At 40.6% G+C, this 27768-nt stretch overlaps 1 protein-coding gene and 2 long non-coding RNA genes across 5 annotated transcripts in view; 1 reads left to right on the forward strand and 2 right to left on the reverse strand.

Annotated features, from left to right (window-relative positions):
* Positions 1-2911: 2911 nt before the first annotated feature.
* On the reverse strand, positions 2912-10347 carry LOC134552742 (uncharacterized). Its single transcript, XR_010080935.1, has 3 exons — positions 9636-10347; positions 9314-9378; positions 2912-7802 (listed from the first exon to the last, which is right to left on the reverse strand). It is a non-coding gene; the product is annotated as an uncharacterized LOC134552742 (long non-coding RNA).
* Positions 10348-10484: 137 nt separating this feature from the next.
* The window catches only part of CPEB2 (cytoplasmic polyadenylation element binding protein 2), a 51149-nt gene continuing 33865 nt past the window's right edge, over positions 10485-27768 (forward strand). For 2 of the 3 annotated variants that reach the window (XM_063401631.1, XM_063401632.1), the window contains exons 1-3: positions 11195-12379; positions 15030-15308; positions 25361-25451. In XM_063401631.1, coding sequence (XP_063257701.1) covers positions 11195-12379; positions 15030-15308; positions 25361-25451 — 1555 coding nt within the window. Of the gene's footprint in view, positions 10605-11194; positions 12380-15029; positions 15309-25360; positions 25452-27768 lie in introns of those variants that run through there. The other variant, XM_063401634.1, reaches the window with a different exon arrangement.
* LOC134552741 (uncharacterized) lies at positions 11076-11974 on the reverse strand. Its single transcript, XR_010080934.1, has 3 exons — positions 11835-11974; positions 11540-11751; positions 11076-11212 (listed from the first exon to the last, which is right to left on the reverse strand). It is a non-coding gene; the product is annotated as an uncharacterized LOC134552741 (long non-coding RNA).

The raw sequence follows: 27768 nt of genomic DNA on the forward strand, positions 1-27768 counted from the left end.
TCATAAAAGGCCTGTGACGAGAAATATGAGAAACAAAAGCCTCTCCATGCTTCAAAAAGAGCAAGGAGACAGCATGCTTTTGCTCAGCTCCTGCTGTAATTCTCTCATTAGTAATACCACTGCTGACAATGCTGATGTCTTTACTTAAGAAAGATGTTTGAAAACTTGAAAGAAACTACAAGAAAAACTACTGGTACAGAAATCTTGCCTTACAGTAAGAAACTAAAGTGCCTCAATGAGATTTGCTTAACAACTAAAGAGGGCTGAGATGCCTCAATCCCAGCCTTTAAGTATTTTCATTGAATACTGTCCAGCATTAAAGGCTTTTTTAACCCAGCAAAGATTGAACAAGTCAAAGCTAAATTTAGACCACAAATAAAACATTTCACATGAACAGTGAGTGTTGGTATACAAGCAGTGGACTCTTTGTTCTCCGGACCCTTTAAATATGAACAAGATGTCTTTCTAATGAAATTCACCTTGGTCTTCAAGCAAGACATACTGTGCAATGCTCTGTGGTCAGTGCTAAGCCTGAACTGGATTACATCACCAAAATGAAGGAGCTCTTCTTCTCTTAAAGTCTATGCAGCAATTACAGTGACATGCTTGTAATTTACTCTAAGCACATTTTGTAAATAATTATTAGGGTTACTACACCCTTACTGACCTACAGAAAGTTATTTTCATGTAAATGGGCTACTTTTGTAGAGAACATTTTGACTACTGTCCTAGGACGCACATATTTAGGAAGTAAAATTCAACTGGGACATAGGAAAATTCACATATAGCAACTCCATGGCTGATTTGATCAGAGTTAACTGCTGAGGTCCTACAGAAACTAAAAAGTATTCAACTAATTCTCCAGTGTCCTATTTGCCTGAAGCCCCAGCTGCTTTTTATGGGAGCTAAGAATCTCTAATATTCTACCAGTGGTTAGCTATTACATATATTAGTTTATGAGGCTCAGCAAAGAACAAGCCTTGTTTATGAACCTTTCACTAAACCCTTCACAAACTCAAACACTGGCGAGAGAGTAAGAACAAAAACGCACACGAGTGTTATCAAGAAACATATATATTTATTACTTTCCAATTTCCTCAGCCCTTGGTAACCATTGAATTTTCATTATTTTCATTGATTTGATCACCTCCTTTTAGTTCAGAATATGAATAAGCTGAAAAGTAAAGAGCCAAAATAAAATTCCTTTTCATGAAGCTTTTGTCTCAGTACAGAATTCACCAGAATAATTACGCCCCTATAGTTCTGATGGTATAACTCCCCATGTGGACACTTGAATTCTACAGGCATTCAAGCAAGATTAAAAAGCATCCACAAGGCATAATTATACCGCTCTAGTCTCTGGTAAATTTCCTCTTATAAAGACGACCTTTGAATGTGGAAAAAAAGAAAGGTTATTTGGGAGGAAAGACAGAAAGGAAAAGCCCTTCGAATTCCTCATGTAGAAATTTTATGAGGTTTTCTGCACTTTAGCTACAACCTGCTATATAAACATGCACAAAAGAAAAAAAAAAGGATTACAACTGTGAAAACAAAGGTTCCTTGGATGATTCATTTTGACTGACCACCAGCCAAAGCACACTGATCTGAAATGATATCAGAATTACTCAAGGTCATTTGCCAGGGTTTGGGAATTTTTAAAGATCTATGTAATCTTCCCTCTTAATATCATGGGTATAATTGATTTGTGGTATACGTGTTCCTCAGCTTCTGTAAGATATACTTAAGCAGCAAACTGCTTTGTGCCATTCCATAAAAATGGATCTGAGCTCTCAGTGCTATAATGAGAGAAGAAATGACAGAATTACAGTAGGTTTTGTACTCTTTGTGTAGAAGATGAAAGCAACAATTCTACTCTTTCCTTAGTTCCCTTACACTGTAGCTGTGCAGTTAGAAAGTGCAACTTCCAGTGCTCAGTTAGATAAAACTTACAAAAACCCTAAACATGTGAATATAGAGGAGTTGATGGTTAAGGAACCCAAGCAATCATAATTCTTTTATGCAAGACTGGGTATAAAGGGTTAAAATAAATAGAATCTATGGAAATAAACTAAATTTAACTCCACATTTCTGTCAGGTTCTCATTATAGAAGTAAATTAGGGTTGTCTGGATGGCATTTAACTGTGTGTTTACTTTTTAAATATATTTCATTTTATTGAAGTGCAGTATTTTCCCTACATTTTCTAGGTCAATTATTATTTTTTATGGTTAATGGACTTCTAAAATATTTTAACATTAATATTCTGATACGTTTAGCTTTTGCATAGTTTCTTGGCAAAGATTTTTCTTGGATTTCTTTTCTTTACAATTATTAAGGATGTTATACATAAGCATTAAGAAATAATCACATGGGTAATATTATTTAGTAACCAAAATACATGGGGCAAAATCAGCATATTGCTTTTCAATGTCTTTGTATTGTCATAGCTACATGAATGTTCAAAAGTCATGAAGCTTAACATTGATTTACAATTCACCATCATATCAGAGATGTAAATTATTATGGGAGAACTCAAGATTTCTTGTTTCTGAATCCCAGCTAGAGCTAGGCATATTTAGAAAGAAGAGGGAGACCCACAGGAAAATAAGTGAAAGCTTCAGCAGAGTCACTCTCCACTGTTCAAAAAAATAACTTAGTAGGTTAAAAAACAAACAAAAAGTTGGGGTGGAGAAGGCAGCTGGGACATGACTAAAAACAGCCAAGTCTTGAGAGAGCCTTCATTTGCTGTATGGCAGAGCTGAGTTCAATCCTGCACTGTGTTCAGGCCTGCCCCTTTTCCCTCCCAGAGGGACAGCCTCATCACAGAACAAGTCTCATCATTCCAGCCATGGATGATGGAGCATTTCCTAAAAGATGCTGCACGTCCTGAGCAATCCTGAGCAACTGGGAAGGAGAGCACCCTACCCTCCAGCAGGCTGGCTGCTAAACTGATACCCCAGGGGCCGCCCCAGAGCTTGAGGCCCACCTTGACTACTGGATATATCACCATAATTACTCACAATTATACAGTTAATGTATCTTTTAATTTTAATCTGTCCTTCTTCAGCTCTAGACTGATTAAATTTTGTTCTATGGTAAATTTGAAGAGTCTGCACTGGTAATTTCTGAGATAATTCCATATTAATTAAAGCAGCAAATTTCTTGCAGAATCTGTTAAAAATAATTTTACTGAAACAGTGGGTGGTGGTGTAAAATTAGTGAGCATCCATCTTACACTCAAAGAGAAAATAAGGTCAAGTACAAGAGAATGTATTTTCATATATAAATCAGATAGGTTGACTTTGGTTTTTGTACAACAGAGATGCTATGGCTCAGAAGGGGAACCTGTTCCTCTACTACCTTTTCGAGTTTAATGAGTAAACTTTAATAAATTTTCTTGTAGCAATTGAAAGCACTTCTTTAATAGCCTGCTGAGGTACAAACATATACTCCTTCTGTTTAAGTTGCTACATGATCTGTACACTCTTCCAGAGGGGCAGGCCTAGCTTCAGACACACACTTGGCTCCTCCGGCTGCATCTGTGATCAGGGCTACCTACAGGACTCAATGAATGCTACTTCACAGCCTCTTCCAAAATTTTCCAGTGTTTCCTTCGGTCTCCTACTTCATCTCCTACATACAGTCACACTCGAGCATTCCACCCTTCAGAACAGATTATTCTATCACTGGAAGCACCATGCAGTTATTCCCAGCACAATTCTGTTCCATGAGCTTCTGGAGACCTAGCCAATGATTATCAAAATAATCCCTTAAAATTTCATTTTGCCTCCTACACCACAATATTCAGGTACATAAATATAGCCTGAACACTTGTGCAATTAGTAGAGATGTCTCATGCATTCTGTAAGGCAGAACCCAAACTTACTCACAGAGCTGTGAACAACACCTTCATGTTTGGCAAACAGCAGCAGCTGCATCTGCACAGTGCATAGAAAAGATGAGAAAATGCTGTATTCTGGCTATAGCAGCACACACTGCTGCACAAACCCTTCTTCTGCTCAGAGCACATAGGAAAAACCAGCAGTAACATCTTAGCACTCTCAGAATTTTGGTTTACGTTTCAGTAATGTGATCAAATTAACCAGACATATTATAAGGATTGTCAAAAATGTTATCTGATATGCAAGTGTATCAGCAACAACACAAGCTTTAAAAGCTTAAAAGCCATTCTGAGAATTAAACAAAGATTGACAGTATCTCTATTTTGTAGTGCCAACTTTTTGAACACTTTGCATTTGTCAAGAAACATATGACGGTGCTGGCAGCAGTTCGCAGTTAGCACTGGTCCCCTTTGTGAAAGCCACTGCCTAAACAAAGAACTAGATATGGTCTCATCGTCAACAAATTTGAAGTGTCTCTGCTTCACTGTAGAATTACTGCTGTCCTGTAGAGGAGGTGGAATGAGAGCAGAATTCTGCAGCATACACAAAATAAGCTCTTCACAGGTTTTTTTGGCTGTTCACATGAGCCATTCTATCACTTTTCAGCAACTCCAGCTTACATTATATCTACAGACTTACAGTAAGATGAGATAGTCACAGTATTTAAACCTTCAAACAATCTATGCTGCAAATCTGCCAGCCTCCTGTTCCTCAGAACGTTTTATCTCAGCTAAAAATTATCAGTTCAGAGGGATAGGAGCACAGAGGTATACAGATGACTATAATGCATTCCACCAGACAGCCTTTATGAATTTTTTAGCTGAACTTTCCTCTGTCCTTGTTGTTCTTGCCAACCACATGCAGAACATTTTAGAGACAACAGCGATTCCTTGGAGGTTTACATGCACTATTCAAATCCCAACAATAAATAAAAAAAGAAAACCCTTCTTCTAAACTGAGTTTCATCTTATTTTCCTTCATCCTAAATTATAACTAGCATCCAGTACTTGCACTGAATAGCTGAGAAGCTAGCAGAAATTGCCACATTCAATTAGCACAGAAAAAGTAGCAAACTAGAAATAGGATTTTGTTCACTTTAATTCACTAGTGGTTGCCATAAATATTCCTCTGTAAAACATGGAATTCTGAATGCTCTATATATTATTTTCCTTTCATGAAGATGTTTGTTTACTTTGGCAGTGATTCTCTTGGGAGAAAGTCTAATGACTTCCACTACCAAAAAAAAAAAAAACCAAAACAAAACAAAAAAGAAACAGAAACTGCCACTAGCAAGCAAGAGAATATTAGTCTACTGTGCAGGTTAAACTCCAGGGCACAAAGAATTAAAAAAAGAGTAGATCACTGCTTTGCATTCTTGTGACCAGAACCTGTATCCTTCAAGTTTAGAACACTTTCATGATGGAAGTTGGGCTTTGAATAAAGCAAGAAAGCTGACCATCTCCTGTGAATTTTAAGATTTTTAACCTTAAAAACAAACAAAAACATAACATGGGGGTGGGAATATGGGAACAAAGCAAATTATTTCAATTGCTGGTGTTAATTTTTCCCACTGCTTTAAATTTCATTTCAACACACAATGATCTAAGAAAGGGTTTTTTACCCAGTCTTGTTATATCTGGGTAATTAGTATTTTTCTTTTAATGAGAAAAACCACCAGGAGAAAAGATAAGCTACTGTAAATCAACAGGCTGCTCACTGCTGAAAAAAAGACTTACCTACATCCTTCCTAAGGGTCCATGACTATTATTTTCAGAGTTTAAAAAAATCAAGAACAAAAAACAGTGAATGAAGCACATTGATATAAATCTTCAGACCTCTTTTTCCTGCAACATGTCAAACCTCATAATCTGCTTTTCTAGATGAATAATCTGCAATCCCAGACTGTTCACCATGTTTCCATGGGAGGAAAATGTCATTAACAAAAAATCAACTTTAGGGTTAAGAGGAAGCAGCTCCAGCAGAAGTATGTGAATCGTGTGTTTTGTTACCAGCTAGAACAATGTGCTGCTCCTGGAATGCATGTGCAACCCCATGTCACAGTTTAGGCTGAGCACCAAAGCAGACAAATGTCACAGACCACAGGACAGCAGACTGTGTGCTTCCCTAAAAAGCCTGATCCCACAGAAGACTGAGCAGATCTTTAGCAGAACCCTTGCAAGCACAACAGGACAGACACAGCTACCTAAACAGAGAGGGTTAACAAAGACCCTAGGAAAAGGAGTCAATATGCAAAACAAGAAGGAGTGGTAAAACAGCAAGAGAAAACAAGAAACAGATTTCTTTTTTTTGTTGTTGTTGGGTTTTTTTGTTTGTTTGTTTGTTGTTTCTGTTTTTGTTTTTTGTTTTTTTGTGGCTATACATCTTTGGAAAAGAGGTCAAATGAAATAGTAAATCACTGCAAATGGTGAAAGACCTATAAATATTGTGGACTGTGGAAAGAACAACTTGTTACATTACAAGCAGGTAATGAGTCTCCACTATGCTGAGCCAATTCACAAAAGGTTTTTTGAAGTCAGTACTATCTGTAATGCTTACTTTTAACTGTAACATGCAAAGAAATCATCAAAAAGCTGTGTTTAGTATTGAAATGAAAGCAAAAATACTTCTTATGTGTACATCTAATTGCAGCCCATATTCAAAATCACAGGCATGGTGATTTTCCAACTAGCTAATAGGAGGGAAAGAGTAGATTCTACCACTAGTCAGAGCTACTTTGTCTTGTATACATTAGGCTCCTGATATTCTTCTGTTCGTGTTCATTTCCAAAATGAGAAGTGCTGAAATAGCTCTGTGTACATATCAAGTCTACATATTGTATCTAATTTTCATGACCTATTGTGTGTTCACAAAAACTGTAACACTTGTTAAGTGGTATCTGATAATTTAGAAAGTATGGATCCTACCCCACAGAAGAAGACAGACCTTTTTAAAGGAGCTAAACCCACAGACCACTCTGAACTGCACAGCATCTCAGTACAATCCCATTCAGTTCTTATAACCACTAAAAGTTTTATTGTTCAAGAAAAAAAAAAAAAAAAGAGAACAGCGGGCCAAAATCCTTTCTCATATAATAATATCCTGTTGCTAACACTAGCCAATAGAAGATGTTATTCTCCTGGGTTTATAAAAGGAAAGAACTTAAGCTTTGCATGGCAATTTCTAGAAGAGATGATAACCACTCAGAGGCAAAACTCAGAAGCCACTACCTTGATGATCCCTTTCATGTTACCCAAATGGCAGCAAGCAGAGCTGGTGTGTAACCCTTACAGTTTATTTTGTCTTTACACAGTTACAGCTATTTTATATACTTTAATGTGATTTGTCCTTATACTTTCTATTCTATAGCACTACTGGTTAAACTCACCACACAAAATTTAACACTCACTGCATGATGCAGAACACCAAACAAGATGATCATTGTCTTTCAGGCACCAACAAATCCAGGAGAGCTGTCAGCCCCAGCTCTACCACAGGCCTCCCAGGTGAAGTCAATGTCTGGCACATTTGTTGGAATGAAAATACAGAAGCAGGTTGATTAATAACTGCAAAAAACATAACTTATGTATATTTAGTTCTACCATACTGACAGCTTGCTTTGCAACATCTGGTTTTTTTCAATTTACATATTATGTACACTGATATTGTGTATGGCTTGGCATTTGTAATGTTTGCTGTCTAATCTAAGGAACTCATCCCAGCTCCACGACTCTGTAGCTTCTTCAGGTCACTCAGGTGAGGCGTGGCTCTGCCAGCATGCTCTCCTCTTCAGGCGGTCTCGCTTCTCAACAATCAGGGAACATGGAATCCAAGCCTCTCACAATACCCTAGGGTCTGGAAAGGCAAATTTAGGCAGTTGCTGTGTTGCAAATAGGTGAGGTACCTGAAGGAAGCATAACACACGTTTAGCTTGTTCTTATACGTTTGTTTAGGCATTTAATCTCAGACACTATTATCTTTGAACTAGTCTAATCCAAAAAAGCTCTCAAGCCTTCCCTAGAAAGGGACAGCTAAGATAAAAGCACGAAGGAATGAAGAGATTACAAGGGAGAGAAAAACAACCTAAGAAGGGTGTGAAGGTCAAATGGTTAAAAATCAAGAAACTGAAGACTGGGGAGAGAAAACAAACTGCCAAGGACAGGCTTCAGCACTTCTTAATGGCACCAAGGTTCCACTAAAGAGACTTGACTTGGTGGAGAAGCCAGAATGTGTAGCCTCAGCACACAAGGGGTCTCATACCTGAGGCAGAAGAGCCTGGTTTTCCAAGGATGCTTAGTTTGATTAGGTACAACTGTTACTGCTTGTATTAGAGTCAAGTAGCATGTGCCCCAAGACCAGGGACCACCAAAGACCTACTGGATTCTGCAGCAAGACAGCCAGAACCTTTGCTCATAATCAACAGAGAGAGAGAGATCAGGTTTCTCTCTCTAAAAGTACCTTTGTTAGGAGATGAATCATTCTTTGGTAGTACCTGTCTTGTGTTTGTAGAACATTAGGCAGCTAATGCAGAGTGGACATTTACTTTTTACATGGTTAAAAATAGATGATCTTCACTCTGTGAAAGCTGATTTAACAGACACATGCAATTGGGGTGAGTGGCTACTATGCCAAAGATAAGCTGTGGTGAAGGACGTGAGCACTTGTCCTTCAGCCAATTTTAAAAAATACTTATGTACACCAAAACAGCTGTTTTGAAGGAAGAATTGCTAGAATTTGGGCTTGATTTAAAGGTGAGGGAAAGAGAAGCTGACTGCTTACAAGAAAAACCCCTCAACTGAATGAGTTCCTACACACTTTGTAGAAATAGGCAGCTGGTTATAAGAGAGTGCAGTGCAGCATTGCTTCCACCCTTGCTAGACACTGCCTGAGAACGCCCCAGGTGGAGGACAACTTCTGTTCAGGCTTGCACACAACTCAGTGTCAGGTGTATGACAGCAGCACAAAGGGAAGCCAGATGATACCAGTTCTGCAGCTCACCACACTAATGTTTATGAGGATTGTGCTGTGGGGCAATCCACTCCTCAGAGAGGAACCAGTACTCGGCCTGCAACATTTACTCGGCATGTGACCATCTGTAAGGCCTTGATCTGCACTCTGGATTTTTTAGCCCTGATAAGACTGCCAAGTTCTTGAAAAAAATACCATTATAACAAGTAATTCTAGAGTGCTAAGCCATAATATAGCAAAGATAAACATGGTATCAATTATTTTTTGGTGGTGCAAATGCACTTTCATATTAACCCTGCAAGACAGCACAGATTTCCCAATACATACTCATACAGGTTCACAACAACATCCAAGATTACTGGAAATGTTGAAACAAGGTTTTTTCCCCCTCTACGTTTTATATGCATATAGAAAATATACACACATTTAAGAAATAAGAATTGTTACCCTGGGTCAGACCAAAGATCCATAGGGCAGGAGGAATGAAGCTGATAGTGGGCATGGACAGATGCCTAGAGAAAAGTTCAGCAGGTCAAGTACGTACTGACACTTTCCCCAACTACCCACACATTCAACAGCCGCGTATGAATTCTTTCACTGCTGAGCTACAGCCTTCCAGAGCAGCACAAAGCGAGGCCGCTTGTTTTAGTCTTTTCAGGGACATATACATTGACATCAACATTACATCTGGTGCCAAACTATTAATTTGTTTGCGTTGAACAGCTGCCAAGAGCTGTGATTCCACTGTAAGGAAAGGGTAAAACCCCACCTTTGGTACTGGAATACCTCAGAAGGCACCACCCCGTGCCACCACACCTCAGCACGGGTGCCGCCCGAGCTCCCGTGGGTCTCTCAGGCGCCCAACAAACAAGGTCTGCTGGCAGGCCCTGGGTGTGTGGCGAGGAAGGGGTGACGAGCCCACGTTTCCCCGGAGCTCTGGACGCTGCAGTGCCCCACGGGACAGGGAATGGGGCAGCCCAGACCCTGATCCCAGAGGACACACGGACACGCTCCGCGCCCCGCGCCCGCGCCCGGGGCCGGGGCCAGCCGGGGCTGGGCGGGGCCTTCACACCCGGCCCGTCTCGTGCCGCCGCGCTCGCGCTCCACCCCCGCCCCGCCCGTGGCGCGCGGTCGTGCGTCAATGCAAATGAGCGGCGCGCGAGGCGAAGGGGCGGGGCGATCCCCTCTCCGCCCCGAGTGAGCGCCCGGCAGGATCACAGGCGGCAGGAGAAGGCGACGTCGCGGCTGGCACTGCCCAGTCTCTTGGGATAAAAGCCGATCACAGCCGCTGCCGCAAAACGAAATAAAATCTCTTTTGCAGGTGTTTTTCGCTTGACGACAGAGGGGTCGTCGAAGCCCAAAGAGAGCTTTCCTTGCCGAAGCAGCCCCTAGGCTGGCACTTCCCCCTGACTGAAGTGGTAGCACCCACCCGGCTGGTTGGCGCCGGCGGGGCGGGCTCCCGGCCTCATGCATTATTCATGAGGGCAGGCCCACAGGCTCATTACCAGCGTCCGCCGGACTGGGCGGTGCCTGTGACGTCACTGTGACGGATGTTCCGGCGCTCTTAAGGGCGCCGCGGCGGCTCCGAGCCGGCAGCGGGGCGGGGGCGGCTGGGGGGCGGCAGGAGCCTCGCTGAGGAGACCGGGTCGCCTGCCCTGTGGAGGTACCGGCGGCCTCCCCGCCTTCCTTCTCCGCCAGTGCCAGGCCCGGGAATGCCCCGCTGTCCCTCTGCGTTGAGGTGTGGCGGCTGGGGGGTCGGACGGAGGAGTTTCTGTCCGGGGGCAGTGACCTGTCCGGGCGAATTCCTGATCTAGTGGATCCCTGTGGGTGCGACTGCAGGCGGGAAGTGCCACCTTACCGGGGGTCCCAGTAAACGAAAAGGAAAAAGACATCTCCGATAAAAATGGGCTTGTATCAATAAGCTGCGATATTTTTAAAGCAGTACAGTGGCGTTGATGGGAAAGAAGAGAGCTTTATTCTATAAATAAGCTATTTTGGGACTTACATAGTGGTTTGCGATAGGCGGGTGTTTAAACTCTCCCCCCGCCCCCCAACACTTCGCCACAAAGAGTATTAATTATCTTTGTCTCTTTAGTGTGCTGGGGTGGGGGTTCACCTCTGCGCCGAGCCGGTGCCAGGGGAGCTCCCGCAGCCGGCCACCCGAGCCCCTGGCCACCGCCGGGTCCTTCCCCTCCCCGGAGCGGCCGCGGCCGCCTCGCCTCATTCCTCCTGCCCCTTGCCGCCCGCTGTAGCCGGTTCGTCCGGTCGCCGGGTCGCCGCTGCCCTCCCTGTTTGCCCTCAGCGATCGCTGCTGCGCATCATCAAAACATGCAGGATGAGCTGCTCCTGGGGGTGACACAGCAGCAGCAGCAGCCAGGCAATGAGAGGCTGGGCAGCAGCCCCGCGTCGGGACACCCCCCTCTCGGCCACCCCTCCTCTGACTTTAAACCCTGTCTCAGCCCCCACCAGGATTTAAACAAGCAGCAAGCGCAGCAACCACAGCCGCCGCCTCCTCAGCTGAGCCAGAAGAGGAAAGAGTTTAAGCAGCAGCTCAGCAGCCCAGCCCAGCTCGGCAGCAGCCACCCCCTGAATAACCACCACCCCCCAGACTATCATCACCACCCCCCTCAGCAGCAGCAGCAGCAGCAGTTCAGCCACCCCACTGACAAGTACCAGCAGCAGGAGCACAGGCAACAGCAGCAGCTCCGGCTCCTCAGCGCTCAGCCCCCGGAGCCGCCGCGGACGGGGGATCACTCGCAACACCGGCCGGTCGGCCCCGCCGAGCACCAGGGCGGCGCGGACAGGGGGGATTCGGAGCGGCTCTCCCCTTCCTGCCCGGGGGGATCAGTGTCCGCGGACCCCAATGTGGGGGTGGCCGCCGCCTCCTGCGTGAATCTGCCTTCGTCTCCTCATCTGCAGGCGAGAGCCAAGCTGCCCCCCATGGAATCCCCCCCGAACAGCCACTTACTGGGCAGCCCCGGGAACCTTCTGCCCGGCGGGCTCGGCTCTGGCTTCAGCAGCCTGCAGAGCCCGGAGATCCCCAGCCCCCATCACCAGAGCGGGGGCGGCTCCTCCTCGGCGGCTTCCCCTCCTCCTCCGCCGCTGCCCGGCTTCGGCACCCCCTGGTCGGTGCAGACCTCGTCGCCGCCTCCGCAGCAGACGCAGCAGCCTCCGGTCTCCAGCGGCGGCGGCGGGCAGATAAGCGCGATGCCACCCCCGAGCCCGGAGTCCGAGACCAGCTTCTACCCGGGGATCCCGTCATCGATCAACCCCGCTTTCTTCCAGAGCTTCTCGCCGGTGTCTCCTCACAACCCCTGCGCCGGGCCTTTCAGCAGCCCCTTCTCGGCCGCCGCCCCCCCGCCGCCGCCGCAGATGAATTTACCTCAGCAGCAGCAGCAGCAGCAACAGCAGAACCGGAGATCCCCTGTGAGCCCCCAGCTCCAGCACCAACACCAGGCGGCGGCCGCCGCCGCCGCCTTCCTGCAGCAGAGAAACTCCTACAACCACCACCAGGTACCGGGCGGCGGCCGCGGCGGGGAGCGCCGGGGTGGGGAAAGGGGACGCGGAGAAGGGACCGAGGCTCCGGTGCCCTCGGTTGGCCGGCCGTGGAAGCCGGGCAGCTTCGCTCTCGCCGGCGCCGGGCGAGGCTGCGCGGCGGTGACAGCCCGGCGGGGCCGCGGCGGCGGCAGGGCGGGGCCGGCCGGGCCCGGCAGGAGGGAGGGCACCTGCGCCCCCCGCCCGGTGCGGCGCCGGGCGGCCGGAGGGCTCTGCGGACAGCAGCCGCCCCGCGCCCGGCCGCTCTCCCCGCCCGTTCCGGGTGGCAGGTGCCGGGGTAGCTCCTCTGGCCCTCCTCGGTGCGCCTTCGCCTCCCGAGGGACGCCCGGGTTTTACTCGGGACGAGAAGAGAGGGTTTGCGCGTAAAGTAAGAGCTTGACCGCTCCTGTTGGTGTCCTGGAGTTCCGCCGTGCAAACGCCCCCCGTGTCCCCCCGAGTCTCCCGCGGCGGGCGCGGTTGTCCCCGGAACAATGAGCCTGACAGCTCCGGCCGGCGCCGCGCCCCCGGGCAGCTCCGAACCCAGCCGCGGGCCGGCCCTCGGGCTCGGCCGGTCCGACATAGGTCGCCGAGAGGAGGGTCAGATGAGAAAGTTGACACCGTGCTGTCTTTTCAGGGCTTTTGACTGACATTGCTTGAGTATGTATCCGAGGACAGCGCAGTGTTTCAAGTTACTGTAGTTCTGCGACCGGTTTTAATCTGATTTTAGTCGAGGGATTTAACGATCCCGTGTTAAAATGGAAGTTTATATTTCTTCCTGGAACAGAATATTAAAAGAAATCAGTGAGAAGCTAGTCCTTGTTAACATTACCAGCTGTTGCATTATAAGCCCATTTTGCTCCAATAATTTGCTCAGTTATGAAGGGCTGAAGTTACATAGGCCTCATCTTAATTTTTTATATATTTTAGTACTAAATCTGGTCAGATTTTATCGGTGGAGATCCATTTGTATCCGCTGGAATCTCACATAGTGTGCTTGTTGAAGGACTGATTACGATGTATTATAATTGGGAGCTGGTTGTCCTTAACATTTATAATAACCTTCTTCAAACAAATTCCAAGCAATTCTCCAACAGTGAGGTGTACAGGAATTTTCTGTCACAAGTTGTAGGTGTACTTAAACAGTGCCATGACAGCATAGCTAGCAATATTAGAGGCTTGTTAACATTTGGCACTATCTCTTAAGGTTTGTTTCACAATAGAGTACCCGCCTCTCCTAAAATTCCGACGCAAGTATTCAAGTTTTACAACGTAATTATCTATAATTATATAGAATAGGATGTTTTCCTGATTACCTGACCAAGAATGGCCTTAGTGGTTTTTTGATTTGTTTTCTGGGAGTGAGGGGTGGGGGTGTTGTTACAATTTTATCTTTCTGTCTTCAGAAAGTTCTCTTTTACCTGATACATGACATATTGACATGCTTGAAATATTTAAGTTATTAGAATTGCAGGTTGAGGGTTGCTTTCAGCTAAGCTTAGAGATAGAAGTACTGTGTTTTCACTTCACAGAACTGAATTTAGAATCATCACACACACCCCCACTCCATTTCTATGTTTGAGGAAAAGCGTTTCCAAGAACAGTCAGATTTGAGACTGCTAAAGATAAATACAGTTCTTCACTGTCAGTCATGCTCAGTGGGTCCACCTCTTGGTAATATGACAGCCACTATAGGTCACTTTTTAGCAAAATTGTAGCTTAAGAATAAAAACTTAATCTTTTAAAAATCTTTTTTCTAAAATCTGCTTCCGTTTTTGTATTAGAGAATATAGTGCACATATAAATGTATTTAGGTGGGTGTAAGGTACACCATATCTGGAGAGGAAAAGAAATCCTCGAAAAAGTAATTCTAGAGTACACCCTTTAGAATCCCACAGATTCATTACTCCAGAAATTACTCCATTCATTACTCCAAAAATATTTGAGCAGTGGCTTCAGAATAATGCATTTTAATGTGGAAATGTTAAGATAGCTCCTTCAAACAGATTCTCTGTACAGTAGTCAGTGCACTTTTTGCTCATATATGGTAATACTGAGACAATGATATTCAAAATACTGGAGTGGAGGGAATTAAATCTGCCATTTGAGTTTTAATTTTTGAATTTCTACTCACTGTAGTGAAATACTACAGCTCACTGAGTAAAAATAATTATTAGTAGGAATATAAATACTATTTTAATAACAATTTTAATTGATGTCTTTGAAATTATTCTGTTACTTTTGCAGAGATTTCATCATACAGTAGCAACTAATGTACGATAAAAACTGGTTTCAGGTTTTTCTGGAACTTGGTTTTACACCCTGGAGTTCTTCTTCTGCATAGCTTTACAAATGCTACCAGTTACTAAAATGATAACCAAAATTGCCTGCACAAGTACTGCAGTGTTTATTGGGGAGACATGTGGGGGAGTAGGAATGACTTGTTTCTTTTAATGAAGCTTTGTTTTCTTCCCTGCCTCAGTAACTAATTTACATGTTACCAGAAGAGAGGGGTTTATAGAAATCTCTGCGCATTGCTTGCTTGGTGGTTGGTTTTGGGGGGTTTGGTTTTTTAAGGAGAAAAGCATTTCAAGTATTTTCAAAATAATATAAATTGATCTTTCTTTTTTAGCCTCTTCTGAAGCAGTCACCCTGGAGCAATCAGAGCAGCGGCTGGAGCACAGGAAATATATCCTGGGGAGGAATGCATGGCAGAGACCATCGTAGAACTGGAACCATGGGAATTCCAGGAACTATGAACCAGATCTCTCCTTTGAAGAAGCCCTTTTCTGGTAATGTCATAGCTCCTCCTAAATTTACTCGCTCTACTCCATCACTGACACCAAAATCGTGGATTGAAGATAATGTTTTCCGAACTGACACCAACAGTAACACTCTCCTTCCTTTGCAGGTAAGGATGACGTATGTGGTGTGTTCATAGACTTACACAGCATTTTTACTTCATTCATTTTAAACAAGAGTTAAACAGTGGTTGCAGCCCTGATACTTGGTTTGAAAATTGTGTTTCTATATTATTTTTAGTCTTAAATTGTAGTTAATCCCCACATGTTGAGTGTATTCAGCAATATATGATTCTCACAGTTAAATAGGAATATTGATTGTCAAGAAAGACACAAACTGTAGGCATTGATGATGCAATAGAACATAATACGTTTAATCCAGCAAGTATTTTCTGCCTATGGTAATGCTTATATTCTTATAAGTCCCTTTAAACCTCATGGTATTTTTTTGTTTGCTTGTCCTTCTACTTAAGGTTTTTCTTACTTTTGTAGATGGTTCTCAAGTCTTTGTCATGTTCGTCTTTTACTAGTATTCTAGGCTGATGTTTCTGTCAGTGAGATCTTTTTCCTCCACATTGGAGCACCTTTTATGTTTTGTCTGGAAGCCCTGTGATTTAGAAGTGTTAAATAGAAGGATGTGTCTTAGAACTAAAGATTTGGATTCACCTCCCGAATTTTGCCAGTGACATCTTACGTGACTTTAAGTAAGTCACTTAACCCCAGCCTCAGTAATCTCTTGGTAAAATGTTACTAATTTTCCCTTTCTTACCTATGTTTAGTCATTCCTTGTTAGCGGAGACCTTTCATTTGTCATAATTGTGACCACATTTGAGCTGTATTTGCATAAATGGCAATTCAATGCTTATGTAGCTGAAGTAGTGGCAAAAGGGTGCTCCTTGAGACTTTGCACTGGAGTTCTGATTTTTCCTACCATTCTTCTGGTGACTGGCACAGGAGGCCATGTCCTGACTCTATCCAGGTGCACTCTGGAACGTGCAGTGTTTTTGAAGCTTGTGGACATGCCAAAGTTATGATCAAGTATATACATTTGGACCTGAAAACTTACTGTCCATACTGTCAAGACAGATTTCATTAAGTAGCCTTGCTAGCTGGAATATTGTAGTTGAATATTTTTTTTTTGCGGTGGTAGAAAGATGGGGGAAAATGTGATATTGTTCAGGAATTTGTTCTAATAAGGAAAAGAGATTACAGATGGATAATATTTTGCAGTGCAGGGCAGCAAAAATAGTAGACTGTAAATACTCAAGTCTGTCCCAAAGATGTTAACCTAAGGAACAGATTGAAAAATATTAATGCCATCATACATTGAAACTGCTGTGACATACACACTGTAATTAACATGCAGCTCAAGCAGGCTGTGGATGTGTTTGCTCATCCAGTATGCCTTACCAGTGCAAATGAACAATACTTTGAACTTTTAGAAGCTTCGGCAGCAGTAGTTGAACATAGATGAGCTAATTTTATGTCTAAACTAGCGTCTTGTGCATTTAGGCTATCATCTAAATAATTTCTATGTAATAAACTAGAAAAAAAATCCTTGCATTTTAACTTCGTAATACCTTAATGTTGCTGTGTAAGGTTGGGGGATTTTTAAGGGATAATGTCAAAGTGAGAAGTTTGGCATTCTTAATTGTTGGTCACACCTCTGAGAACCAGACCTACCAATTAAATAGGCCTGTTTAGCTGTATTTATGCTGTTGATCTGTGTATGCTTAAATCTCCATGACATGTATAAAGTCATAGTTGCAGAACACAGTAAAAATAAACCTCTCTGAAGGGTTGAAATGTTATCTACTGCTATTGTGAAAACACTAGATGTTTCCATAAATTACTTTGCTACACTGAAATCGTGTTCTTATTCTTCAGTGAGTACACTATTGTTATATGATTAATTCCTTGTGATGACTGTTACATTTTGCAAGTCATAATGAAAAAGTTAAATAGCGCTTGGAGCTCGTGCTTCTTTTCATCAGGACTTGTTGGCAATTGCAATGCTGTCAAACACCCATCTTGCTGATTTGTGCTGTGCTTGTCTCCTTCCATAAAAGGCTGTGGTATTTAGATTGAGGATTCTTAAAGGTACAGTAGCAATTTCAGAGAATATGAAAAAAATAGTACTTATTCAATTTTGTGCTGTTTGGAAAGTCTGTCACAAAAGCATTTTTGTGTGTGTCCAAGTTACCTATCTCTTCCAAGCTTCCACAGAGCAAACACATCGTAGCATGCATGATGGATATATACTGCATCATTCACAATTTTGCAGAATATCTTTTTCTTTGAGCTAACTGCAGTAATAATTTTGTAGGGGAGAGGACAAAACAGCTCTTCCAAACTTCAGCTAGCTCAAAATTAGCAATTCAAAAACAGCTTAGAAGAGCCATTGCTCTCAGGGCCTTTGAGTAGATCTTTAACGTTCAGCTACCATTTCTTAAAAATGCTGTGTATTTTTTGTAAAGTCCAGATAGCATTCAGCAAGTCAGCGGCTCATCCATTTTCTGAAAAAACATGTACCTCATGCAAACAAAATAAACCACTGGGGAATTGTATGCAAATTCAAAGCTTTGCCCTTCCATCAAACTTCTTTATTCTTTGGTGTTTGCATTGCTGGGTGGGCCCCAGAATAGAACTGGCATAAATTCCGATGAAAAAAGCATTTCTTGACATTAAACTAATATACCAGTGACAATGAATGTCATTACTGATAACTGAGTAAGCCATTATGAGTATTGCTTGTAGGGATAAAAGCTGATTTTCTGTACTTAGTTAAAACTCAAGCATACCCCATATGAAGTTGAATTCACAATGGCCACATTAGTTGCAGCAAGGATGTCTTTGCTTCCAGAAGTTATGAAAATCATCTCTTAGGTTTTTTTAACAGTTCAGCAGGTTTTTTTGGTTTTAAGTAAAAGTAATTAAACATCATGGCAACACTGATTTAATCGTGAGCAAATTAAGCATATAGCCAAGTTTTTCTTACATGCCTCACTGTTAAAAGATTTTCTGTCTTTCTTAGGATTTTATGATAATACAACTGCATCAAATACAGTTCTTTAATGGACATAAAATCTGTATATGTAATTTTGTCTTGAATTGAGCCATACTGCTCCCACCTACCACTGTAGGTACTTCATATATGGAAGGGTTGTTGCCTTGCACTTGAATCATTAAAGGAACAGTTAAAATCTTGTCAAGTATTGACACCGTACAACTTAAGCATTTAATTGAGGGACCTATTTCTCTCTCCTTAGAGAGAATCTAGGTTCCTTATTTAGATAATCTAATTCTCTAGAAGAACGTACCTGGCACCACTGACCTTACACAGCCCCTGGGATTCTACTTTAGGCACTTACATTGCATTTCAAGAAGTCAGATAATATGAATATTCTGTTTTATTCCCTGACCTAAGGTACAAAAAAAGCCCTGATTATAGGGTACAAAGGTGAAAATATATTTCTAAACTTCTATGCAAGTGTTCTTTCCCCAAAAAACATGCTACAGGTGTATCTGTGGACAAAACCCAAGGACAGAGATCAGTGTTTTGTATATCCACTTTTTTGATTTGCACACTATGTATGAGGAAAATAATTAACTATTTCTAAATTTTTACCTTTTTTTTGAGCGTTGTAGTTTCTGCTAACTCTACTTTGATTGCAAGCTTCGTTTTTCTTACCATCTTGAAAATAATCTTACTAAACCCTGTTAAAAATGTTTAATACTACATATCAGTCTTCAGCTATTTTCATTCTGGTAAGAACACTGCATTCTAGGAACATGAATTTAATTTCTGTGTCCCTTTTGAATTAAGGAAATGCACTGTGTGTCTGGGTGGTTTTCACCTTGATTTGTCCTTCCTGTTTGTTCAGACAAACAGTGTGTAATGCTCATGGTCCTAAAAGCTGAGCATTCTTATTCTGAGTTTAAACATAGATCTCCAGCTGGGGATTATTTGGTAAGGTAGCATCTTGCACAAATGCAGATTTTTCTTTTTCTGTTTCTTTTTGAAATGTACTCAAGTTTTCAAAGAAAGCAAATCACATGAAAAACAAAATTAGGTTCAAGATTGCATGTCACAACAGGTATTAGTTTTAGATATTTAATTTAAACTGCTGTCATGTTCTGCATTAGAATCACTTCCATTTGGAGAATTTCAGATTTTCATTGTGACAGTTTTAGTATAAGTTAATAGAGCTTAACATTTTCAATAGCTAATCTAGGTGATACACATACCAGTGCATATTAGGTGAAGGTCAGGTCGTTAAAATTGGGTTCTTAATGCCATGTTTAGACTCTTAAATGCATGGCCCATTTTTTCAAAAGTGCTGAATGTTTGGCAGTTGATGTTAAACTTGAAGGCATTGAGATTGTCTAGCTGCAAAGTTTTCTTTTTCTTCAGAGTAATATAATTGTCCAAACACTAATCTATAAGTCAGACTTTACCAGTTCATTGTTACTGAGGCTGTGCTGGAACAGAACAGTTTCAAGGTTTTTAATCTGACAGATTGATTGCCTGGGGCTGATTAAAATAACACACACAACCAGATATTTGTGTTTGAGGACCATACTGGAGATATCTCTGATTGGGGAAAGCGGTTTATGGCCACGCTTTTAACTTCAGGATCACAACCTTTGAATAAATAGTATTAGGAGCTGCATGGATTAACCATTCAAAGGAATCAATTAGTGGGAAGTTTGTAGGTCTTACCATTCAAATGTTTTTATGACTTTGTATGACATAAGACTTTTGTCGTATTATTTAGATTTGCTTCAGTTATAGAGCTCATTCTATCAATACAATACAAAATCAGAGTTAGGAAAATTCAACAAAATATGTAATAGCCATGATAGTACAGCAGTGATGTATATGCTCAGTAGCTTATCTCACCTTGTTCTCTGAGTTAAAGTGAATGTGTTCTCACCTAAGATCCGTCCAAAAGTACATTTGCTGTATGTACTAATGTATTTGCATTTCAGTACTCAAAACTGTATAGATATTTCCAGACGTGAGGCAGGGGTGTGAGAAACCCAAAACTTCACGAACAGCTTCCCTTTCAAATGTCGAAATGTCCCTTTAGTTATTTCATTGAAACTATTAATATACAGATTTTCTAGATTTGCCTTGTAAGTCAAGATTGCTGAGATTTTAATAATCTCTGTAGTCTGATGTCTGGTTGTTTCCAGGTTATGAATACATATTCTTGAGTTGAAGTACTCCAATACTGGGATTTTTTGTTCATTTTTAAGTGCTTATGTAGCTGGGAAATGGGTGTGTCTTTGCCACAGGACCTGTTCTTGGTGCATTTTAGGCTCAATTTAGTTAGCTTATGTAGCTGATGGTGTCATTTTAACTTTAAACACTTCGTTGTCAGGTTGACGGTTCACAGATGTCTACCAGACATCTTTAGTTTGTCTTTACCACTAATGACACTAGGAAAAGTAACCAAGCAATTTTTATAGAGCTAAAATTATATTTTCAATAGATTTTCATATTTAGGTTCTCATTTACACTAGTTGTGGTTTCAACAAGGGGCTTATCATTGTAGTATATCCTCAATAAAATGAGAATGACTTGAAATTTAGATGTTAGCAGAGATACTTTACAATATGTATGTAGGAATTTTTATTACTGCTAACATTTTAACACTGAATTCAGGTACTTCTTAAAGTGTGGATACTTTATTCCTAAATCAGCTGTCACTTTCTAGTCTTAAAACACATTTTTATTCAGGGTCAGGTTTAAGGTGAAAAAAAAAAGGAACTTGTTAACATTTTAGTTAGGGATGCAGGTTTAAAAAGGTTTCTTTAGTTTAGCTTTTAACAAGCACAGTTAATTCATCAAGGTCAATGTTGGAGTCATTTTTGCAGACGAGTAAGACCATACTTGAAATGACTATAAGCTTTATGACCTTGTCTTCAGCTTCCATCTCATGGTGCTACATTTCTTTAGAATATGAAGAGACATGTAAAGATCATTTCTTAAAGACACTATCATTTACAGATTTTAATACTTACGTTAGCATTCTAATTTTTTTACTGCAAGTAGTCCCAAAAATCAGTACTTTAAAGCATGTGTCCAAAATTCAAAGATGTCAAACTTCTTAACTATGAAATAGTGTTTGTGGTTTAAAAATGGCAAAACTATTTACCACTCAATAGTTTCAGTCTTTGTATTTGCTTTATGGATAAGTGACAATGTATAGTCTTAGAGATGTGACTGCATTTTCTGCAAATGCTCAAACAGGATAATCTTTGCATAAATTGCAGGAATATAAATAGAAGTCCTAAAGAGTATGGGCCAAGAAAAACTATTTGTTCATGAGTTAAGTACTGAAACCTGCCCTTCAGAGAGAGCGGCCCTCCTCCCATGTGTGCATATTCAGATGCATGGCTCGGGGACTACTTCTCAAATGCATATTCTTCATATGTACTTTGCATGACATTGTCAGCACCTCCTCCTAGCACTTGTATTCTGTGGGAAGGATATGTTGTGCTTCTCCTATGCCTAAAATAACTCTCACTTTTCTGTAAAATTTTTTACACAGACAATTTTTCACTTAACCATATTGCTCAGTCAGTAGTTGTGATTCTGATATGGGAAAGAGAGGTCAGGTAGGTCAAGCAGGATTCAAACATTTAGACAGTAAAAGTAAAAACTAGTGTGAGAATTTGTAGTGCTTGAGAGAAGTTAACTATCAACTCTGAGGGGAAAAAAGCTAGCATTATGTTGTGACATTCCACTGAGATACAGACCTTCTGACACTTGCTTCTTAGCACAGGATTGATGAGCCACAGAGCTGAGGGAAATGAAAAATGTTTAACAGGAATTCAAGCTTGACAATTTGGGAGTCAAGATGATAGAAAATGTGTATTAACATAAATGCTTAGGTATCGTGCCTTTGCACTACTGAGTATTTTTAGTTTCATTATTTCAACATGGTTGATAAGCAGTTATCTTCCAAAACAATCTGGAACTATCTTTAAGACAACATGGAAATAGTTCTAATTTTTGGGACTACTTTCATGTTGTTTTAAAAGTAGGTCCGGGTTTTTTTAGAAGATAACTGCTTATCAGTTGTGTTGAAATAATGAAACTAAAGCTAATCCTAATTCTTGGGACTGTTTCCAAATGCATGGAGATCTGGAACAATCGTGTTCTGTGGTAGGGCTTTTCGTGCTTGTCCCAAAAATTGACCAAAACCGTAATGGAAGTTTTCTGATTTACTGCCTGCTGTAGTGAGATTGTCCCATTTCGACAGACGTTTCTAGAAAATACTGGCTGGTGTGTGACCTACATTAGTGAAATACTTATAAGTTCTGCTTTGAAATTAAAGCTTCCTATTAGCTTAGATGATAATTGTTCTCTTGAAAATATGATGTATGTATTTGGGGAGCTCAAAGCAGTGTTGTAGTGTTATATAGCCAAGCTGCACAAAGGTTTAAAATGAACCTTGTACCCAAAGAATTGCTCCTTTAAAGACAGTTGAATTTCAGGTAATACTGCTTTTTAGCATTCAATTCATCAGTGTCATTTGGAATAGAGATTAAAATTTTGAAGCACTGATTATCAAGATAGAACCTAAATTCACGAGTGTGAATGTAGTGTGATATGTGGGTAGTGGGATAGCAGAATGTAATTCCCATATTTAAATCCCACTGTACTTCAGTGTATTCACAGTGTTTCGATATCATGCAGTGTCTGCCCATTGTAGGTTTCCATTGCCCAAAATTAAGTAATACAATTCAAGAAAACAAGCTTTCTAAAAAGGATAGAAAAGCTTATTATTCCTTCTGTTCTAGCAGAGCAAGACCTTTTGCTTTAGATACGCAGAACTTTCAAAATAGAATGATGCAAGGGTGAGGTTACAATCATTGCACCATGTCACCCGGTAGAGCAGTTTAAGCAGTTTACAAAGAAATCGCAAGCAGATGTTCCATGTTTTAGTTTTCCATTTCTCTGTAAGATCTAGGACCAAATGGCCCAGCTTTAGGAATTAACAATGGCTGACCCTTTTCTTACAGGCTCCTGCTCTACAGAGTGTCATTAATGTAATAATGACCACTTCTCAGACAGTCATGTGTTTCCTCAACACATATGTATGTAACAATGTTCAAAAAAATAAATAAGAAAATATGTAATGAGCCTGTTACGAAGATAAAACACCATATACAGTTCAGTCTGTTTTTTTACCAACTCTAGTTCTTTTCCCTTATCAGCTACAAAGGTAGCAAAACAGGTTTTGTCTATACTCAGGACTGGTTTTTGCAAGAGCACTGACTACCTACCAACTAGTGCCGTAAACTGAATTTTAAGACTTTATTAACAATCCTGATGAGATACCTTCTGAATGCTAGGGGACAGTAGGGAACAGATCCAGCTTGGTCACTGCTCACACCTTCTATAGTAAGCAAGTTTGCTTTGGTAAGCAAGTTCTTTTCATTGTGCTCTTGAGAAACAAACCTGTAAGGGCATGGAAGCAGATTAGTCACTTCGGTTTCGTTTGGTGGTTCTCAGCGCAACTAAACTGAATAAAAGCCAGCCAGTCCAAAATAAAGGTTACTGTGAACTAAAATGTTGCTGGTGACTTGTTGGCATTCAAACCAAGTTGAAGATTGTCTCACTAAGTGTCAGTGGCATTTGGTCCAGGATACGGCAGGAGACAAGAGTAACCTACTTTTTAAATTTGTCATTAAAATTGTTCGAGGGCTTCCAGAAGTATTAATTTGATCAGATCCTTCATTTTTTAACAATTTGCTTACCTAACAGGAACTCGTTACTCTTAATAGTTGTTTGAGATAGACGTGGGAAAAAAAGGCTTCTTCCTCTTCATCCTGACATTGACTAAACTTTTTAAGAGATGAAAGTAAAACCCTGATTTTATCATAGCAAAGCTGGTCATAACTCGTGATGGTGTGTGATTCATAGAAAACTTGTGTTCCAAAGCTTGCTTGTTCACTCTTCCAATGTGAGGAATACCTGTTTGCTGAGGGGTATATTTTGAAATGAATCTGTAGTTCTGCTGAACCATCATGCAAAGTCACAGTGAGTGTGGATCACATACCTTCTGTTCTATTACATACATAATAAGTAGATGGCTGCATCTTTAGGGAATTTCACCAGTCCTGAGATGCATATGATGTATTTCATCCTACTCTGCTGAATTACTATAGTAAGGACAGAAGACAGCAGTAAAATTAAGGCACAATTACAGGATTTAAGTGCAGTACAGTCTAGGCAGAAGCCTTGAAAGTAGAAGAGATTATATTTTGACACAAACTGTTCTCAGTTCCTGAAAGATATTCCCAAAAGACCAAAGCATTTAGAGGTCATCTTTTTTCTGTGTCTGTAACTTGAGTGTATTGGAAAACATGGGAGAAAATGGCTTGGGTAAAAAAAAATCAATGAAAAAAATTTTAATCCATTGCAATAACTTTTATTACTGTCAGTGAAAATGTTTATCAAGACTGTACGATAACTTCTTAATAGTCATGTGTAAAAGAAATTGTCAACTATAAGGCTGATAATCTGTTAGAGAGATTTGTGACATCTCCTTTTCATAGTTTACCTTTTATTTTCCACCCTTTAAGCATTAAGTGCTGACCATTTGTGACTCGAGTCTTTGTGTGCAAAGGCCCTGAAGCCAGCAAGTGCAGTCTCGGCAGGGGTGGGTGGCCCATGCCAGGCACTTGGCTGAGCACCAAGAAAGTGCTCTCTTTTATGTGATGTGACTGTCCTTGTCCTGTAGTTCCCCACCTTCCTCACTATTTTACTTGTGCATGAAATGAAATTGAACTCTTACAGACATTAGTCTTCCTCATTAATCAGCCTAATGCATAACTGTGTTGTGGATCACTAGAGACTGATTCAAGCAGTTTTGAAGGAAACAGGCAATCACAAGCTGTCAAATGCATACACAGCATTTGTTCACACTGCATCACACAGAGTTTTTCACACTGCATCTCTACTTTTATATTTGGATGCTGTTAAAATTGGTGTTAATAAAATCACATCTTACTTTGTATCCTTGTCCATCTCCAGAGTGTCTGAGTGGGCAGCTGTTAGAAAGAACCTATGTTTTCCTTTCAAGTTTTTTGTTTAAAACTACAGGATTTGTATTCCAATACTAAGGCTTTTGTTTTCTTTTAGGATCGAAATAGAATGTATGACAGTCTGAATATGCACTCTTTGGAAAACTCCCTTATTGACATTATGAGAGCAGAGCATGATCCACTTAAAGGTATGTTATTGTGCTAAATAAAGAAAAAAGGGTCATCCATTCTGCATATTTCAATTAATACTGATTGTTAATTTAGATTCTAGCTTCATATGAAAATGTCAAATGAACTATTTTCTCAAATGAAAAGTCAATCTTAAGCTATCTTTTACTGAAAACATTGTTTCACAGTTACTTAAAACAAACCACTCCCAGTGTTGCCAGTTAATTTTCTCTTTCTCTGCAGTGGAAGTTGAAAAGAAAGCTAAGTCCATTGATAAAATCAGGTTATGTCCTTTTAAGTATTTTTTCAAATACAGTAAAGGATTCTAATGCATCCAAGAAGTGCAGAAATATAGTTGGCTTTAGAGTGCTGATTCCTCTTTACAGTCCTGGGCTCTATTAAATCATTTGGCCACAGCAGTGACCATGTAGCTCGTATATGTGGGCTTCCATTTTAACTCCTCTTTTCACTGTACATTAACTCACTCTTGGGAATTCTGTTCTTCCATACTTTCTCAGGTAGCATTTACTGTTGAACATTGGGACAGAGAACCCAAACCATTTTACTTGGACTGATCAGATGTTACTTCATTTGCGGTGTGCTAATTAGACTAACACAATCTAATTTTAAAATTATCCAAGACTTCAGGCTTGCTTTGTAGAAATTAAATCTCTGTATTGAAGCAATTGAAAAATAAAACAATCAGGGTTTTTTTGAGCATTATTTACTCCCATCCATTCTCCATTTCCAGAGGCTCCTATACTTACTATATATTACATTAACACAGAGGCCTGTTGTTCTCCTAAGTTGAAGGACACTTTGCTAGTCTGCTCATGATTCTCTTAAGAGTTGTGTAATCATTTCGAAGACCTGGAGCATTCAGATAGCACTTAATGATATTTTAATATTTAAAATAGTTAGCCAAAAGTTTGGAGTTTTTTTCCCAAGCTTAAAATCTCTACAAAGCATCTATAAGTATATAGCATTTACTTAAATCATTAATTTCCTTGACTTTAAAGGAAGTGGAAGCCAAAATTACATTTTCTAAGGTGTTTTTAAATCTGATCTCTTCTTTCTTACTGCCTGAGAGAATTAATTCCTTTTTAGAAATTTTATTTAAGTCCATTATTCAATTCAGTTTCTGTCTATTCTATGTGTTTGCAGAACATTATTATTTAACACAAAAGGTTTGAAACCTGTAAGCAGCTAGCCCAGTGGTAACTGCCTTGTGCTAAAAGCAGGGATATCAGTTCAAAGATGAGGTGTCTAGGTGTATCATTCCTGTTACAGAGCATTCTTGTTTCTATTTGCCATGCTCAGGTGGTGACTACTTCTTTATTTGTGTGAAAGCTACAGTTAGGCATAAAGCTGGAGAATGCAGATCTACTGCAATATACTGCCACTGGCACCTCTCACATTGCTGAAGATGAAAACCAGTCTGTTTCTTCTTTCTGTGCATGCTGACACGATAAATGGAATTGGTTGCTCTGTTCCCCCTGGCATCTCACTATTTTAATTTTGGCTCTGTAATGCAAAAGAGATTTTAGAGGCACAGTGAGCACAGAAAATACCAATTTTTATTTTTATTCATCTCTTCATATTTCATTATGTTACAATAGACAAAAATTGTGTATTTCCAATAATAATTTTTCAAGGAGAGTAAGACAAGACAAAGCGTTAAAGCTTGAAAGTTAATTTGGTTCATACGTAGAAACCTTGAAAAACTCAGCAGTTTCCATCTGTGCTTTCTAGGGACATGAGAATGTGGTGTCAGTCTACAGTTAAGAGAGTTATTTTTTTTAACAGTTAAACAGTCATGTTCTTGCAGTGAAAATTCTGCTAAGTTTTATGTTTGAACTAAAACAGATGGAAGCCATAGATAGTGATGAACTCAAAGGAAATCCATTTTTCTGTTCGAGTGCCAGAGAACAATGCACATGCCAACTGAATTTAAATAGAGTAATTGTGTGCTGCTATTTAAGTTGATGGATAAGATATTTTTTTCTCTGTGGATGTGATTTCAGCTGAAACAGCTACGTTATTAACAATAAGGCACAAGAAATGTTCTTTACGGACTGAAAATGGGAGGAAGAGACCTTCAAGTATATCAGCCTTTTAGTTTTTCTCTACTGCCCTGTGATTTTTTTCACCATTAATTGGAACATCTGTAATTTCTGAGCTACTTTAACTTTTTTTTCTTTTCTATGCCAACCATGAAACTTTAATTTGGTTATATCAGTCTCTGTGACTTTTCACCACGAGAAAATCTCAGATTTGCTTAAAACGCCATCATCCAGGATTAAGAATGTTATTATTATTTGTTTGTTGCTCTTATTA

Source organism: Prinia subflava, chromosome 7 (assembly GCF_021018805.1).
Source record: "Prinia subflava isolate CZ2003 ecotype Zambia chromosome 7, Cam_Psub_1.2, whole genome shotgun sequence".
Taxonomy (NCBI): Eukaryota; Metazoa; Chordata; class Aves; order Passeriformes; family Cisticolidae; genus Prinia; species Prinia subflava.